The following is a 19,508-nucleotide window of genomic DNA, read 5'->3' on the forward strand; positions in this document are numbered from 1 at the left end:
GTTCAATGTATGATGAAGGGAACCCAGAGCCTAGAGGGGTGGGATGGGAGGGAGGTGGGGGGGCGGTTCCAGAGGGAGGGGACACATGTACACCTGATGCCGATTCACGTTGATGTACAGCAAAAATCATCACAATACAGTAATTATGCTCTAATTAAACATTTTTTAAAAATAAAACAACAAAAAAGTGCTCAGTAAGAGGCCACTGTATAGCAATTGCAAGAGCAAATAATGAGTGGCTGAGAAGGAGGCGCTTTTTCAAATGAAGACACAGTCACAGCTAAAACCTATGCAGCACTCAGGACATGCAAGGCACTGTTCTACATGCACAGTTTTAATACAGCCCTGGAGTGGGGAGCAGTATTGTCCGCTTTTACAGATGAGGAAACAGGTGCAGAGGCTGCTGAGAAGCAGAGCTCAGAGGACTGGCTGGGGAGCCCCACCCTGCTCAGTCGTGTCCGACTCTTTACAACCCCATGGACTGTAACCCGCCAGGCTCCTCTGTCCATGGAATTCTCCAGGCACGAATACTGGAGTGGGTTGCCATTTTCTTCTCCAGGGATCTTCCCTGACCCAGGGATTGAACCTGCGTCTCCTGCACTGCAGGCAGATCCTTTACCGTCTGAGCCACCAGGGAAGCCCAATCATCTGCTGCTGGTCATTAAAGACTTTGCTTACCCTACTCTTGTTACCATTTGGGCAGAGTCAGGACTCTGATGCCTGGGAATTGAAACTATGTGCTGTCAATGGAAAGGCTTCCGGATGGAGTGACTCAATTTCATGCCTACGCGGGCAAACCTACAGGAGGCCCTGGGAGGTTCTGGCAAACCCAGCCCATGGGGCAGAATCTTGAGTCAAGACTGCCTCTTGCTTCTAGCAGCTTCGGGCAGAGGGGAGAGCATGAGCTTAAGGGGATTGGCACATAGGCCAGGGATGTGAGCAGTGAGGCTGAATGCAAGCGGGAGGCACTTCCTAAGTAGGCTTGACGCAGTTTTCCTTTCTTAAAAACATGAATCCAGCCACATTTTAAAATGTACTGGCATTAATTACTTTATATGCTGCCGCAGAACTACAATCTGTGTAAACCTGTCCAAGTTCCTACAGTGGAGACTGTCGTTTCCCAGAGGTTTATTGACTTTTTAAACTGCATAAAATTTCATATCCCCAACGTAGCACTAAATACACTTCATGAAAAATAACTGAAACCGTTTATTTTTCTAAATGTGTGGACTTACACATTCACATCCCAAGCTTAGGGCAGAGCATGCCAAGTACCAACCTCAAGTGAACATCTCGCTCATTACAAATAAGACCTGCATGGCCTTAGCCCTGAAGAAAGCTCACACCTGGCCCCCTGCTGGCCTGGGCCCCTTTCCCCCAGGCTGCCCTGGCTTGCCTTGGCTACTTTTTCCATCCCGACTTCAAGATGCTTTGTTCTATGCTGCTGCTGCTGCTAAGTCACTTTAGCCGTGTCCGACTCTGTGTGACCCCATAGACGGCAGCCCACCAGGCTCCTCCATCCCTGGCGTTCTCCAGGCAAGAACACTGGAGTGGGTTGCCATTTCGTTCTCCAATGCATGAAAGTGAAAAGTGAAAGTGAAGTCGCTCAGTCGTGTCCGACTCCTAGCAACCCCATGGACTGCGGCCTACCAGGCTCCTCCGTCCATGGGATTTTCCAAGCAAGAGTATTGGCATGGGTTGCCATTGCCTTCTCCAGCTTTGTTCTATAGTAGCTTATATTTGACCCTCATATTTTTCTTTTTTCCTTATATATATACATTTTTGTTATATGAAGCAATCCACAAGACTAATAAAGAGGACAGAAAGAAAAAAATATTAAAAGCTGCTTCTTTAATATGCTAAAAGTACTTAGCTTGTACTCAGCTTGAGTGTGAAATAACAGGGTGTAGAGTCGCCAGGTAATTAAATGCACATTCTGTTTCTGGCTCCCCACTCCACTGCTGGGTGGCCTGTGAGGGTCACCAGGCCTCCCTCGTCCCCTCGGTGCCCCGGAGGCTTTTCCTCCCTACCTCGGGGAGGCAAGCTCAGGACAAATGAGGTAAGAATCTGGCAAGCGTCTGATTCCTTTGGAACCCAAATCATAATTTCATGAGATCGCTTTATCAGCACAATACCATTGAGATGAGCAGGAATCAGTGCTGAACTTACATCTGAGACAGAGAGATGGCCTATTTCAAAACCGACATTTCAAGGAAAGAAAGGTCCTCGTGGGGATCCGTGGTCTGCATCGGCTAACAGCGTCCCCTGGAAAGCGGGGGTCTCCAGCAGCCCCTCCTTCACAGACTCATAACCTTCTGCGCCTCGTCTGAGAGTCACTACGGCACTGGGCAGATAACTTTTCCTCAAGAATTCTCCAAGAGGCCAAGTCAAAAACATCCCCCCACCCAGTTTCTGAAAGGGAACCAAACTCCATGATAACAACTAACTCATAACAGACATCGTAAATGAGGTCCAAGAGGCAGAATATGGTCAAGTAATTGCGCTTGCCAGATCTATCTGCCTCTGTCAGCAGAGGCTGTTTAAACTTGAAATATGGAGGGTGGGAAGAACCTCGATACATACGAAAAGTTAACTGCCTCAGAGATAAGAGGAGGGTTTTCTGGTTAAGCCCAGTTTAGCACAACAGTGCATTTTACAAACGGATGCAGAAAAGGAGGCCGTTTCCTAAATGTATCCCCCCGAGTCATCGACTGACCCTGAAATGTTCTATCGGAGAAGTACAGACAGGCAGATGGCTGCAAGAAGAAGGCGGAGAACACACGTGTGCAGGCACATGCGTGTGTGGTTGCAGACATGGGCCGTGCCCTGTATGAGGCTCCAGGGGTGCGGCCCCTCCAAACCCCACACTCAGAAGCATCCACGCGGCTTGTTCTCCTCAGTGCAGAGCCCAGAGTGGAGGGAGACAAGCCCCTGCAGCTCCACGGCCTGAGGAGGACACGTCAGCCCTTTCACGTACTTCTGAGCCTACTGAAGACCTGTGGCCTCAATGAGGGGCATTAAGTACACGCCACCTCCACTTCAGTCAACAGCTTTGGCGTGTCACTGCCCATGCTTCAGAGTCATGAGGACATCAGGCTGAGAATGAGGCCACCGCCTCCGCAGTCCTGGGGCCACGGGTGGAGGACTGACGACAGGCCGCCTCACAGAAGTGGCCCTGGGAGCGGGTGGGGGCTTCTGAGCCAAGGAAGGAAGTTTTGAGATGGGGTATGAGAGGCAGTAAACCAAAACTGGTGAATTGCCTTCAGGGATAAAATACTTAGGAGGCGGCTCTTTAATAATCCTAATACCCCAGTAGATCCTCAGTGTAAAATGACTAATTTCTGCAAACCCATGCTTCTGTGAGTGGTTGATTCCTTCCCTCTCATAAGGTACTAGAACTTGCTGCCTTAAAAGCAACAGTTCCTAGGATAATGCCTTATTTTTTCTACAGGAGCTGTGCAGGCTCGATTCTGAGTTCCTAGAACAAGTGAACAAGTTCCAAGCAGAACAAGTGAACCCTTCCCAACTCCAGGATAGAGCTTTATTTCTGAGGTAAACCTTCTGGGGACTCCAGTCAACTGCAGGTCAGAGGACGGGGCCCCCGGTTCTGTGGGGGGCCAGAGGCACCGCCTGGTGCCAGGCAGCTGCACTTCAACGTCGGGGGCTGGAGAACCAGGAGCCCCCCTTACCAGGTGCAGGGATTACTTCCGAACTCTCACCACCACCCATCCAGACAGAAACCACCAGAGAGAAACAAAGTTGCCTTTCTTCTAGAACTGATCTCTGGAAAACACCTTAACATCCTTTCCAAAAGGCAGAACTTTTTACACTTATGTTTCTCTGGCAATTTCACTCAAATAACTTATTTTTAGAATAGACTTTACATACACAGGTATATATGAATAGCTAGCCCCTTGTTTTTATAGAATCTTAGTTCCCGGTCCAGGGATTGAACCCACGCCCTCAGCAGGGAAAGCGCTGCGTGGACACCGGGCCGCTAGGGAATTCCCTAAGTACACTTATAAACTCAGATAAACACAGACCAGATCCATGAGAGAATATCTGGTAAGACTGTGAGTTTGGGGCCTGGTGGGCCCCCAGCGGGGGTGTGATGCTCAGTCAGCCTCAGGGGGTCTGTGAGTGGGTCTGGATGAAGGCGGCTGGTCCCCTCTGCATGAGCCTCGGTTATTTCGGACTTTTCCTTCAGGTGGAAGTCTTGTGCGACTATTTAGATAACCTAATTACCTCAAAAAAAATTTTTTTTTTTTAAGAAAATACTCGGGATTACTCTAAAGAAAAATGTCCAAGTTCAATTTATTTTCTTAACCGCAAGACTACGGGTGGAGCTGCAGAGAGAGGCTATTAGGCACTGAATGCATGAACAGCTCATTTATCTTATTCCTCGTTATTACCACTGGCGAGAAATACTTGCTAAATGTAATACACTGAGCTGGGAACAAAATCAAATGAGACACTGTTTTTTTTTTTTTGTTCTCCAATCCTGATACTCAAAGCAGTCTTAAGTTCTGGGACTTATTACTTAGTGAAGTCAAAAAGGAGGTTGGGAAAGAGCTAATTACTCGAATTAGAAGGATTCTGAAAAAATGAAAGTGGTGAGGAAAACATTTTTAAACCTACTTACTTCTGTCCTGGAAACAACAGTCAATACCGTGAATTCTTCTGCAAAGCCGAGTGAGAAAAGAGCCACGTCTGGGCCCCTGAGACCAGCTGCTGGGCTCTCTCCTCTGACAGCAGTCACTCCCGAGAGACGGGAGGTCGGGGCGGGGAGTGGGCTGTCGCTGAGCGCAGACAGACCCTAGATCCTGGGACTAAGGACCCGCGTGGGGAAGTCCAGGGTCAGACAGGGAGAAACTACCTAGGAATCCTGAACCGATGGCAAGATCAAGGAAGCCCCTGCGTGAGTGAGTGGAAGTCGCTCAGTTGTGTCCGACTCTTTGCGACCCCATGGACTATATGGTCCATGGAATCCTCTAGGCCTGAATACTGAAGAAGCCTTTCCCTTCTTCAGGTGATCTTCCCAACCCAGGGATCGAACCCAGGTCTCCCACATTGCAGGCAGATTCTTTACCAGCTAAGCCACCAGGGAAGCCCAAGAATACTAGAGTGGGTAACCTATCCCCTTCTCCAGCGGATCTTCCCAACCAAGGAATCAAACTGGGGTCTCCTGCATTGCGGGCGGACTCTTTCCCAACTGAACTATGAGGGAAGCCCAACAAAACCCCTACTTGCTGTTAAATAATTTGTTTCAAGAACCTGGTCTGGTCCTCTAGCAAGGAAACCAGGCAGGTGTTCCTCTTGGTAGGGACAGAGGCCTCTGTGGACATCGGCGCCCTCCGCTGGCTTTTGCAGGGTCCTCTAGTCACCTGTGTATCACATAAGCCCAGGCGTCCAGCTTCTCCCATCGGTTTGTTTTGTAGGTTTATTGACTTTATCAAGACAGGATCATGGGACTCTGTAGGCCACTGCTGTGGAAGTGAATCTAGACTTCTCTGATGCACATCAGACCCTCCCTCCTGGTGGTCAGCACGGGTGCAGGCCCAGCCTGGGGCCTCCTGGTGGTCAGTCCACGGTCACGCAAGGCCTCGCCCACCCTCTGCAGATGCCACTGCTCCTGCTTCAGTCAGAGCAGCCCCGCTTTTATGCACCAGGGCTCTGTGTAAGATTTAATGTCAGACAATAGGGTCTTCTGCTTGATATAAAATAAAAAAGCTTAAACACACATCCTTAGGACACTCGCACAGAGAACCATGCAACGGCACTGGAGAGGATGAATGACTGTTTCCTGAATCCTCAGGGTTCAAGTCCTCTCATCCTGACACTCTGTCTTTGCTCCTGGCGCCCCTCGTAACCCATGGCAACTGTCTGAAACGCTGATGAGAAACTGTCCTTTATCAACAAACCGGAGACTGGCTACACGCGCCTCCCCAAAGAAAGGGCCAGCTCCCGCTCACCTTGTCACTGTCCAGCGTGTTCTGAGACGTCCGGGAGGCAATGGAAATCGTATCGGGCTGGCTGCTGCCATCTCCTTGGCTGTCCAAATCCTCTCCATCCCTGGAGACACAAAGATGCAGATTCCTGACACTGCTGGGTCTGCGCCTCACGACTGGTGACGAGTGTCCATCAGACAGTGGACACAGAACAGATTTGTTCAAAGAAGTGGGAATCGGTCTGTATGACTGCAGCTGATATTAACATTGATGACGGCCGATCACTCTTCAGTGACAGGCTTTGGGCTGGACTGGGCTGTGTGTCTACTACCTACCACTGCATTTAGTTCTCCCGGATCAAATACAGCCGAAATGGTCAGTGCCATCTGAGAGACGAGAAGCAAACGTGTGTAGATGCTATACAACTCGTCCAAGGTCACAGGCACTATTCACACACGCACACACTATTCACACACGCACACGGATTAACGGCTGGAAAAGGAAGAGAGAACTAGGGATGTGCATGCAGACTTCCACTGGCTTTAAGGTGAAGGAGGCTGTTGTCTTCACGAAGCCATTTCATTAGGAAGAATGATGATATGTGTGAATTGTATTTAAAAAGAACATTCCTCAAAATGTTTGAGAAAAATGATTTCTGAAAACTAGTAAGTTAACATTGCCTTGTTACTGCCCTTAAATAAACACCAACTTGGAAAAACGAACCCAGTCACTGACCTCCTTCCCTTCTGTCTCGTGGCTGGAGCTGTTTTTGGGATGTGGATGGGCTCCTTCAGGGCGCCTTTCAGGTGGATGGTCCTTTCCTGGATCACCTCCCGGATATGCTTGATCCAGTCCTGCTTGTTCTCAATACTGGAGGCCTGGACAGAGGGTGAGAACTGGTCAGGGTACTGCGCTGACCACACTCAGGTGCCCACATTCCGTGAGTTGTTCATTTAAAACATAACTTTTCAGCAGAAAAGCAACCATCTCCTGTATTTAATGTGCCACCCAATAAATGACCCTAATTTTGAACATTCTGTCATCCGGACCGTTTTCATTCTGTATAGCATTGATGATATTCCAGATCTCTGAATAGTCTAGCAATCGATCACTCCCCAGCCCCAAGACTTTTTAAGCAGCCTTGGGTAAATTCTAGGAAAACAGAGCTGCCCCCAAACCCAAATGTCCTGAGGTCCTTTAGGCAGACAAGTGGCCCGTGGCCCTTGCAGCACCAGGAGCAACCTGAACCAGTGGCCCCCAACCCCATCCCTCTTGCCACCTCACCCCTTGGACTCATGATCAACAGGTGCAGCTGCACCGATTCTCCACTTGCACCCGTTCCCCACCCCCACTCGCACCCTGTGGAGTAGAGGCCTCCCTAATCCTCCTGCCGTAAAGGAGGACCCGCAGCCTGGACACGTTAGAAATGTACCCAAGGTCACACTGCCAGCAGGTGAAGAGGCCAGCATTCCTGGGGGTGGACATCCACACACACCCATCCCCTCAAACTCTGCCTGAATCCACCATGCGTTAGGCTGCTGGGATAAACCAGGGCAGCCTACTGTAGCCAGTGACATATGGTGGGCTTCCCTTAACTCCACTGCATTGCTGGACAAAGGTTCTCTGGAAAGGACGCAGCACAGACACTCAACAGGCACTGACTGAATGCACACATATGGCATCAGAGTTTCCAGATTTTTCTTTTACGGTGCCTCAAAGGAGGTAGGCTTTTTTTTTTTAATTTCCCCCTCCCTTGTTACATGACCTGGGCCTTAGCAACAGTTTTTAATTTCCTTACGGAAAACATCCACCTCCTATGATATAAGCATAATTCCCTGAGAATGATTACAACAATCGTCAGTGGGACGATGCATGAGATCAGGCAGGGAGGGGAACCCAAGCATTTTCTCATGGTGGACCTTGTTTTTGTCAAGCCCCATGCTGGGAAAAGAAATTAAGACTGAGAACTCTCTTTCTAAATAACATATTTTAACTGGAGGATGTGTCTTTTCAGTTGAGGGAAATAAATGAAGGACAGAAGGAGCCTCTTGCTTCTCTTCCCAGATCCCAGGCCAGGAGAGCAGTAAAACCCACCTCTCCTGGGGAGGGAGGCAGAAAGATTAGGCAGCTGGGGAGTCTGTGCATGAAGTAAGTGTCTCAGGATGGAAACTGTGAATGATACGGAACTGTTGGAATTTACACGCCTGATACAGATGTTTGGGAGGTTAAACAAAGGGAAGTGACTGAGCAAGAACATCTGGCAGGGTTTCAACCGCAGAGGAGACCCATACCACGGTTCAGCAACAAGAGGATCCCAATCATTTAAATAAAGCAAGCCGAGTATTACATTTATGGAGAGCAATTCTCCTAACCTTGAAGAAATTAAACGCAGAAAAAAAGGTACCAATTTTTCAGAAACGGTAAAACAAAGATAACGCAGCTGGAGGACTAAGTAAACCAGTCAATCCTACAGGAAATCAACCCTGAATATTCACTGGAAGGACAGATGTGGAAAGTGAAACTCCAATACTTTGGCCTCCTGATGCAAAGAGCCAACTCACTGGAAAAAGATCCTGATGCTGGGAAAGACTGAAGGCAGGAGGAGAAGTGGGCAACACAGGATGAGACAGCTGGATGGCATCATCGACTCAAGTGGCCACGGGCCACTTGTCTGCCTAAAGGACATGAGTTTGAGAAACTCTGGGGGACAGCAGAAGGCAGGGAAGCCTGGCATGCGGTGGTCCCGGGGTCACAGAGAGTTGGACACAGCGTAGCATCTGAATAACAACAAAGGTCCCACTTGGTTAGGAGAAGGGAAAAACCTGTTTCATACTCTCAGTAGTCTCAATCTGTTTAGGAAAGGATTTAGAAATAAACTTCTCCTTTTCAGACCATAAAAGTGAAAAATGGTCATCATTTTGTTCTACAGCTACTAGGCCATCATCACCACTGCCGTTGCCACGGTTACTGTTGCCACCGCTGCCACTGGGCCTCCCTGGCAACTATGATAGTGACGTGGGAGTCCTGCAATGCAGGAGACCCAGGTTCAAGCCCTGGGCCAGGAAGATCCCCCGGGGAAGGGAATGGCCACCCACTCCAGCATTCTTGCCTGGAGGACTTCATGGACAGAGGAGCCTGGCGGGCTACAGTCCCTGGGGCTGCAAAGAGTCAGACACGACTGAGTGATTGACAGTTTCAGTTTCTCACCACCACCGCCACCATCTCCAGCTTCCCTGGTGGCTCAGCTGGTAAAGAGTCCACCTGCAATATTAGAGACCTGGGTTCGATCCCTGGGTTGGGAAGATCCCTTGGAGGAGGCAACAGCTACCCACTCCAGTATTCTGGCCTCCAGGACTATACAGTCCACGGGGTCACAACGAGTCAGACATGACTGGGCAACTTGCACTTCACACCACCACCTACACCCTCACCACCACTTACACCGTAACTACCACCACTGTTAAAATACCCACCTCCTCCACCATCCCTACCACTGTCTACATCCTCCCCACCATCTATCACATCACCACCACCCCCTCTACCAACATCCATACCCTCACTACCATCTGTACCATAACTACCATCATCAGTGCTAAAATACCCACCAACACCTACACGACCACCACCAGCACCTACACCCTCACCACCATCTCCACCACCGCCTACACCCTCACGATCTATACAATAACCACATCACACCACTGCTAAAATATCTACCACTGCCTACACGACCACCACCAGCACCTACACCCTCACCACCATCTCCACCACCGCCTACACCCTCACGATCTATACAATAACCACATCACACCACTGCTAAACTATCTACCACTGCCTACACGACCACCACCAGCACCTACACCCTCACCACCATCTCCACCACCGCCTACACCCTCACGATCTATACAATAACCACATCACACCACTGCTAAACTATCTACCACTGCCTACACGACCACCACCAGCACCTACACCCTCACCACCATCTCCACCACCGCCTACACCCTCACGATCTATACAATAACCACATCACACCACTGCTAAAATATCTACCACTGCCTACACGACCACTACCAGCACCTACACCCTCACCACCATCTCCACCACCGCCTACACCCTCACGATCTATACAATAACCACATCACACCACTGCTAAACTATCTACCACTGCCTACACGACCACCACCAGCACCTACACCCTCACGATCTATACAGTAACCACATAACACCACTGCTAAAATATCTACCACTGCCTACACGACCACCACCAGCACCTACACCCTCACAATCTATACAGTAACCACATCACACCACTGCTAAACTATCTACCACTGCCTACACGACCACCACCAGCACCTACACCCTCACCACCATCTCCACCACCGCCTACACCCTCACGATCTATACAATAACCACATCACACCACTGCTAAAATATCTACCACTGCCTACACGACCACCACCAGCACCTACACCCTCACCACCATCTCCACCACCGCCTACACCCTCACGATCTATACAATAACCACATCACACCACTGCTAAACTGTCTACCACTGCCTACACGACCACCACCAGCACCTACACCCTCACCACCATCTCCACCACCGCCTACACCCTCACGATCTATACAGTAACCACATAACACCACTGCTAAAATATCTACCACTGCCTACACGACCACCACCAGCACCTACACCCTCACAATCTATACAATAACCACATCACACCACTGCTAAAATATCTACCACTGCCTACACGACCACCACCAGCACCTATGCCATAACCACCACCACCAAGCAATCTCTGAAATTATTAACGACATCATTTCCTTTAGTGTCTTGCTAGAAGTCAGAAAAATACTACCCCAAATTCCCTAGAAAACAAACTTTCATTTGGTAAAGCCTATAGGAAATGTGACTGTTCAACTGCATCATGGGTATTTCATTTAGGACATAGTAAATATGGCTAAATAATAATATATCTGACTAAAATATCTGGCATGATTTCTCAGATGCACCCTTGGGCGTTTGTCACTGCAGCTAATCTGGAGAAACACTCAACCAAAGTTGGAAGTTTTCACGTCTTGAATATACTTTGAAATTTTATGCCTTAGAGAAAGCTCAGCTATCTAATATCTAGCTATCAGTGCAATTTATATTTTATAGAGCTTTATGCCAGAACTAACAAGAAAAATACACTCGGTTGGTAATTATATATTCATTGCAAAACAATCCATCATTTCCATGTGAATAAAGACCTTAGGAACACAATGGATTCCATAGTCAGCGGACACTCTATGATTGCAGTATTGTTGAATAACTCACAGTCGCTGGAAATACCATAGAGAGATGAAAAGGAATGTAAAAGACAAAATCACTGACATGCAAGTCCACACACCAGAGGCCCATTAAGCTGCTGGCTCATCTCCCAATATTCTACAAATCTTCAGCTACATCTGCCCCCAAACATCCTAAAGTTTCTTATGGTCTTTCCAGACAGCTCAAAAAGACAGTTCCATCTGTATTTTCTTAAACATGGGAGGAGGGAAGTCCCTAAGACATCCTTAGAGTCCTCCATCATTCCTAGGAGAGGTCAATATAATCAAAACAGAGTTCAAATCAAATATTCAAAGATATATTCCTCTCTCAAAGATGATATATTCAAAAACAACCTCAGTGTTTATGAACACTTCAAACGATAACATACCAAACCCTGTACCTGATTATGCCCCCCGCCCTTCTCTGCTTCCAAACTAGAAAGCCAAAGGGTCTAGGACCCCATAGAGATTCTGGGCACGTTCAGCCTTCAAAGTGTCAAAAGGCCCTCACAGATGCAGCGATGCCTATTTTCCTCTGGAAACCAGAGGTCAAGTGTACAATGGGAGCTACTGGTTCATAGCTCCCTCCTTTTGTACCTCAACTTGCTATATCTCTTAAACAATCACCCTGGATAAATACTCACTTAAAAAAAATACTCTATAAGACCGGAAGCATGGAGAAGATGAGAAAGACCTTTCTCCATGTGATCTTTTGTAGGCAGCAAAAGTTTAGCTCAAGATACTGCACCACTAGAATACCACACTGGGTTCATCTTACTGTTCTTTCTGTGGTGATCACCAAGCTTAGGGGCCACCAAGGGAACAAAAAGAGGGACACGACAACCTGTTTCAACAACAGGAAAAGGCACACGTGTAACAGATATGGTGAATGTGTCACAGAGCGCATTCCCCAGCTTCAGTGGACGTACCTTAAGGACAATCTTATTATCTGAAGTTGGTGTCCTCCCCACCCACAGTGCGAATTTGCAAGGGTCTCCTTCAACGTGCTCTGTGACACCCAGCTCTGAGGTCTGGAGAAAAAAAGACAATTACATGATTAGGCGGGATATAGAACAGAGAGCGAGGAAGTCATCTTTGGTGACTCATGGTCAAGCTCCATTGTAACGACAGTTTGTTTACGCTGATACACAGCCCTTGGGTCTCATTTCAGTTCAAATGAGGACATTTTGTTCTTAGTCTACCCAAGAGTGGCTTCATCTCTTTCGCTTCCTCTGAGTACTTCTACCTGGAAATCCTGATGCAGGTCAACAGGCCAAGTCAGAAAAACCAAAATAGCTGAAAACTCTTATTATCTGGAAAATCAAGAGTTGACTATTTTCAGCCTTGTAAACACTAAGATGAGTCTGTCCTAGTTGTGACCAAGCTGCCGCCATGAATTTTCATTATCGAAGCAACTTCACAGAAGACAAACGGTACTTTAAAGCTCAGTTATTTTCCAATGTGCTTATCAACAGCATTAATGTACAGTAGTTCACCAATCATTTTAAGGGCAAAGAGACAAACTTTCTGTCTGTAGTTACATGCATTTGCAGGGGTGGAGATACAGGTCAACATCTTCATCCCCCCTTCAATAATCAAGTTCATCCCAATGCATTCTCTCCCTTCCAGCAAGGGAAATGATTCATAACCTGGCCTCTGAGAGAACCTTAACTTTTAAAAGATAAATTAAGTGAAGATGTATCAGCTTCTAAAACAGACCAGAGTGGTCTCTAAGGACTGATTAAAGCCAGCTAGTGAAATGGCTAGCCAGGAATGCTGCATTTTTTCTCTGCAGTTACAATATGATCTAAAATGATGTCAGGCAGGCTGTGGGCCAAAAGACAATCTCAAGCAGGACACAAGCCAAGGAAAATGGTATGAAAGCCATTAGCTTGAATGTGTAAACTCCAGGTGATTATTAAGATGATTTCTACGCTTGGTCGTATTCTATTGTTCCAGGACTTTGATTAACATGAGGATATCACAAAAATGTGTAAGTTGTCCAAATTCCAAGTTTCTACCAACATGTATAAGTGATCTGCCACATCTGGTGAAGAAACCGAATTCTCATGCACTTTCTGTTCTCCAACAGTGATTTTTCCTCCCCCTGCCTGACCCTGCCCAGAAATTCTGTGTTGAGAGCCCTCTGAGGTATTGCCCGTGAAGGGGAGGCAGAGCTCAGGGGACCTGGAAGTTGACACCCGCTCGAGACTTTTCTGAGCACTGACTCGTGGTTTATAGAGACTTGGGTGGGGCTGCTAACCTGTGGAAAAAAGAACCAGGTTATATCTCTCTTGCCAGGAAGTACATGACAAGTTAAAGGTAAATGCATCGCTGTATCTGTCAAGCACGGCAGAGAGGCTGTCTCTGGGTGGAAGTCGGGGGATGGAGGGCATGTGGATCTTTAAAGTGATTTTGCTTATACAATTTTCTCTAATAATCATATTTTGCTGCTGTAAAGAACCGCTAAGATCATCTATTTTTCTTAAATTTATTTTTAATGAAAAAAGTCAAGCTTCCTCATTAAGAGCCAACATTAAGACACCTGTAAGGCTGCTTAAAGGCTGCTTAAGTAAATTCCAATGCTGGTGAATGAAACATTAATTATAATGATGTGAGAACTTACTTAACCACAATCTGATATGCTTGATTTATCTATAAAGCTAGTTAAGACACCCAGGAGATAAATAATTTAATTTCACTTATAAAGTGTTCTCTTATCCCATAGTTAGATCTTACATAATTTAGAAAAAACCAAGTTTCCTAAACTTAGGGATGTTGACACTCACAAGCGCCCTCTAGTGGATTCAGGAATGTTAGAATTTGACTGAAGATGAAAATGGGACAATTTCAGATGATAGTTCAGAACAGTTTGGGAGGTTAAAACCGAAGGCAACCAACGCTAATTTTTCTCTACCCATAAAAAAACTGCAATTGTGTCACCTTTAAACTTACAATTCTGAAGGCCTGTACTTACAAACAATTTGCTTTTATAAAGGTACTTGCTTCTGCCACTGGAATCTTTTACTTCTTTACTAAACACCAAGGACATCTCAAACAGGAAGAGGTGCCGCTCACGGCCCTTTCGGATTAAGGTTTTGGGGTCCCACACTTGGAAGGATTCCTGCAGGATCAGCTCTCCCTGAGACTCAATGTTCTCATCGAACCCTAGGACGTGAAGAAAAGGCACAGTCAATTGAAAGGAAATTAACAACGATGCAGGACTGCGTTACGGCTGCTTAAACATTTGTAAGAGGCCCATCGATTAAATCCCAGATGAGAGTTTCCCATCTGGGCCTTGGGCTCCAGTCTCCCTAGCACTGACAGAGGATAATTCTTCCTAGAAGACAGCCTTGCATGTATTCCGCACCCCGTTCAAAACAAACGCAGCCTTATTCTGCAAGTCCTCCTTCTTCACCATCTGAGACCGGCTTCAAGCACCCCATCCTTCAGTGTCCCTCCCACACTGCTCGCAGCTTTCCTCCCAGCTGCCCCATCCAGGATGGCTCACCGACCCTGACCCCCGACCCCCGACTTCCACTCTACGTCCTGAGCCTCGGCTTCCTCAGCCCAGAATGTCCTTCCTGGACTGCTCTCTGCAGTCCCAGCGTTTCTTCCAGACCCTTGTCTGGCCTTCCTCCTGGGAGACATCCCTGGTTCCCTGAGGAATTCTCTCTCCTTTAGACACAAAACTGTTGAAGTGAGTCAGTGGCGCTCTGGGCGCGGGCCGGCTTTCACCGCTGCTGTCTCTCATGGCGTGGTGGATGCGGGGCAGGGGCAGCTAGTGATCTCCTGCCCTCTCTACCAGCAGAAGCCCCTCTGTCTCCGTGGCCGCTCAAGCCAGCCTGCATCTCCCAGCATCCTGTGGGCCGGGGCAGCCACAGCCACGCCCACCTATGCCCGGGGCCGCAAGTGTCTGCCCCGAGCGCTGGCCCCCTCCCCGGCGGCCTGCCAGATGGGAGTTTTGACCGGGCCTTGACACACCCTGCACACCTGGCCACCCAGAACAACACCCGAGGAGTGGAGAGAGAGATCGGCCAGAGAGAGCCAGAGGCCCAGTGACCCCATGAGGGCTGCCCGCCTGCTCAGGATTTTACATCAGAGGAAGAAAGGTGTTCTGGCTTGGCCCCTGATTCTGAGGGGACGGGGTGTCTCTGCAACAATCGGGAGTGCCTCTGCCGTCACCAGTAAAACGGTTCAATGCAGCCGACGGTGACGACACAGGCCAGCACAAGCTTTGGGGCAGGAGTACTGCTTAAAATAACTCTCGAGTAACCTGACAATAAGAGTTAAGCTATTACAAAGAAAAAGCTTTCTTAGACAGAAGCAGTCAGGGAAATTATGCTCATGATGATAATGTTTAATTAAGCATATTTATCCGATTCTCTCTTTACCACGCTGCACATCTGGCTCGGCTGCATGGGCAGGGAGGTGGTACCTGCTTCTGCAAGGCTCCAGCAAGTGATGCAGTGGATGGAGAGATGGGGAGGACATGAGCCCCGGGGGGACCATGCAATCCTGGGGGGGTGGGTCTACCTATCCTTCCACCTGTCCATCTACCACGGAGACCGGGTGCTCCTGGGGTGCAGAGCGGAGTGGCTGCAGACAGGCTTGTAATGACGGGGGAGCATGTCGTGAGCTCCTCGAGGGAAGCAACGAGACCAATTTTTGGAAAGAGAAGGCCCCGTGCCTCCACCGGTGACTCCTAACTGAGCATGGAGGGGCAAGGACATGCGGATGGGGGCGGAGCAGCGTCGGCGGGGCGGGGGGCCTACCTTCCAGCATGCTGAGGTGCATGGCATCGTTGGCCCGCTTAGGCACGCTGAGCATCACCTCCAGCCCATCCTTGATCTCCCCCTTCCCCTCCTCGCAGCACGTGAGCAGCTCCTGTGGGAGACCAAGACCGTGAGATGTTCCACTAAGGAGAACAGAAATCACAGAGTTTGTGAAAATCCGTGATGTTTGTGGTAAGAACAGATGTGGTCAACTGGGCAGAGATTCTCATAAGGGAATGCAGGATAAATCTGAATTGCCTCTTTAGCCAGTGGATGGAAGGGTTTGTCCTGCTCAAGTCAGGATGTTTCTTAGGCTTCAGAGGAAACCAAATGCAGTCATAGTTGAAGGTGAGTTTAGTGTACATGTTAACTACTGAGCCTCAAAAATGACAAACAATTTAATCAGGGTAGCAAAGCACAGTCACCTAGAGGTTACACTCGAAGGTGAAGTCAGAGTCCAGTGAGTCCTGCTCTGCTGGCCACAGGATCCAGCACAATCCTGAGCTCTATCTGCCTGCAATGCAGGAGACCCAGGTTCAATCCCTGGGTGGGGAAGATCCCCTGGCGAAGGGAACAGCACTCTATTCCACCCTTACTCTTGCCTGGAGAATTCCATGGACAGAGGTCTCCGGCGGGCTCAGCCTAGGGGACTGCAAAGACTTGGACACAACTGAGCCACTAACACATACACAATGTCCCCCTACTTTGGAGCTGCCCCGTCTCCAGCAGGAACTGAATGGCTGTCCAGGTTTCTATAGGGAAACACTTCTTCTCTGTGCTGGGATGTTCAGAAAGCGCTAATGACTGCAGGATGCCTCCCCAGGGAAACAACATTTCACATCTATGTAGGAGAATACTTGTCTTAGAGGAATGACAGCAAGGACCACAGAGTCACATTCTAAAGGGGCCAAGGTGTTTTCTCCCCGTGTATTAATGACTGTTAGCAGTCAGCATCCAGAGGGGCCAAGGTATTTTCTCCCCGTGTGTTAATGACTGTTAGCAGTCAGCAGCAACAGCCTTCTGTGTCCCGTGTTCAGCAGGAGGGTGTGGCACTGCCGCTGGCTTTAACCACACCCTGGAGGGTCCAGGGCAGTGGTCCCCATCCTTTTTGGCACCAGGTTTTGTGGAAGACACTTTTCCCATGGACGAGAGTTGGGGGGCGGGGGGCAGGCGGGGTGAGAAGAATGGTTTCGGGATGATTCAAGCACACTGCAATTACTGTGCACTTTATTCCTATGATCATTACATCAGCTCCACCTCAGATCATCAGCCATTAGATCCTGGAGGTTGGGGACCTCTGGTTTAGGGCAAAGCAGCTGCCCAACAGACCCCTGTTCTCACGGCCAGATGATGGGCACCGCTTATTCTGAGCCGCTTGGCATTAAGGGCTTTAAAACTGCCACGTGCTGAGGCTGAAAACCCCCTCATTGGGGAGCTCAGCATAGCTCATGATTGCTCAATGGAAGAACCCCCGGGCAGAATCAAGTCAGGTTTATAAATTAAAGCAGCAGCTTAATAGTGAATGACTAGATGTGAGGTCACTGAGGCTGAGATCTTTACTAGAACCACATGTGAAAAACAAAAGCCATCAATCTTGAGGACACTAAGAGGTAAACTGCCTTTGCAGAATTAGAAATCAGAGGGCAAATGTGAATATAAACAACTTAGCTTCCTGACTTCTCTTGCACATTTATAGCAACCACATATTTCTGCTGTGGTGGTCATAAAATCCCCTAATGGGAATCTGAGATTCTGAAAGCGCAGGAGAGCTTTCTGATAGGAGAATGCCATAATGGGGTCCTGTCACAAAAGAATGTAGCCCCTTTGACTGCCTGTAGATTTGCTTTTTTTAAATTAACAACAACAAAAAGTCAGTAAGGGTTTTGGACATTCAAAACTTCATCTTCTGTATCTCTTTTATATCCAGAAAAATTACAAGATCCCCTATTGTGTTAGGGCTGAACTGGGGACATAATCGGGTTCATGAAACAGTCTTACTGGGATAAATGGGTGTTGGGTACGTTCTAATGCTTAGTAATGTTCACCAGCTAAGGAAACAGTGGGGTAGAACATCATGAGGTGAAAGTTGTAAATTAGTTTTCTTGTAGGCAAGAAAATGTCAATTATATACAATAAATCCTATAATAACTCTTACCACAAATTCTAAGCTTTGTTTGTTTACCATTGTATTGTCAAAACTAATTATTATTTGACTTTTACAAGTGCAATTTTAATTATGATTATTCACAACCAAAAAACAGCAAGGTCAGTTTGACAGAAATCATAGCAATGGCACTAAATTATCCAGAATTGGCACTAAATCATTCTCTTTCCTTTCTCAATCTTATGTTAGGGACTAGGATCAGTCATCAAAGTTCAGGTGCACAGTTAAGAAATATACTCTTATTTACCTGATACACTGAGAAATCAGTCAGGGCAAAAAATGGCAATGAATTAAAAAATAAAATTAATTTGCTAGATGTTGTTTCAAAAACTTAGAGTACTTTAGATAAATAAAACAATGTCAAAGTGGCAACACACCATGTGTAACATTTTGTAGGTTGAAGATGCTTCATACATACTTTTAAAAGGAGCTGATATTTCGTTATTCGCTGAACTGGTTTAATAAGGTAGGAGGAAATGGAATTGGCTAATCCGTGCCGCTGCTGTATTTCCTGTATTCAAAAAAGAATACACACACCACTGGGAGGTCAGACAGGAGAACTAAAAATCTACATTATTTACCCGCATGATGAAATCACACAAACTACTTTTTCTATAAATATACAGAAATCTCTATTGCTTCTTTTAATAAACTCAACATAAAAATAGCAAGTGTCAATCATCACTTTGAGCCCTGAAGACACAGGGTCTCCCCTGCACTACAGGCCTTCACGTGCAGAGGTCAAGCAGGGAGGCCGACCACTCCCCGGCCTGCTCTCTGGGCCATCACTGTGCCCGCCCCCGTGGCTGTCACTGTGCCTGCCCGCCATGGCCATCACTGTGCCCTGCCCCCGTGTGGCCATTACTGTGCCCCAAGCCCTGGGCCATCACTGTGCCCGCCCCCGTGGGCCATCACTGTGCCTGCCCGACATGGCCAGCACTGTGCCCGCCCCTGTGCGCCGTCGCTGTGCCCCGCCCCCATGGCTGTCACTGTGCCCGCTCCCCCAGGCCGTCACTGTGCCCCGCCCCCCGGGCTATCACTGTGCCCGCCCCCGTGTGGCCATCACTGTGCCCGCCCCTGTGTGGCCATCGCTGTGCCCACCCCCCTGGGCCATCTCTGTGCCCGCCCCCCGGGCCCTCACTGTGCCCGCCCCCCTGGGCCCTCACTGTGCCCCGCCCCCGTGTGGCCATCACTGTGCCCCGCCCCCATGTGGCCATCACTGTGCCTGCCCCCTGGGGCCGTCGATGTGTCCACCCCCCTGGCCCTCACTGTGCCCCGTCCCCCATGGCTGTCACTGTGCCC

The 19,508-nt window shown here is 48.3% G+C and overlaps 1 protein-coding gene across 6 annotated transcripts in view; it reads right to left on the bottom strand.

Moving 5' to 3' along the window:
- TRIO (trio Rho guanine nucleotide exchange factor) overlaps nt 1-19,508 on the bottom strand; it is a 362,510-nt gene that overhangs the window by 96,301 nt on the left and 246,701 nt on the right. For all 6 annotated transcript variants that reach the window (XM_061393858.1, XM_061393857.1, XM_061393860.1 and 3 more), the window contains 6 exons: nt 18,625-18,717; nt 16,043-16,154; nt 14,245-14,435; nt 12,197-12,298; nt 6,684-6,826; nt 5,973-6,072 (listed from right to left, as the gene is read on the bottom strand). In XM_061393858.1, coding sequence (XP_061249842.1) covers nt 5,973-6,072; nt 6,684-6,826; nt 12,197-12,298; nt 14,245-14,435; nt 16,043-16,154; nt 18,625-18,717 — 741 coding nt within the window. The remainder of the gene's footprint in view (nt 1-5,972; nt 6,073-6,683; nt 6,827-12,196; nt 12,299-14,244; nt 14,436-16,042; nt 16,155-18,624; nt 18,718-19,508) is intronic.

Source organism: Bos javanicus, chromosome 20 (assembly GCF_032452875.1).
Source record: "Bos javanicus breed banteng chromosome 20, ARS-OSU_banteng_1.0, whole genome shotgun sequence".
In the NCBI taxonomy this organism is placed as follows: Eukaryota; Metazoa; Chordata; class Mammalia; order Artiodactyla; family Bovidae; genus Bos; species Bos javanicus.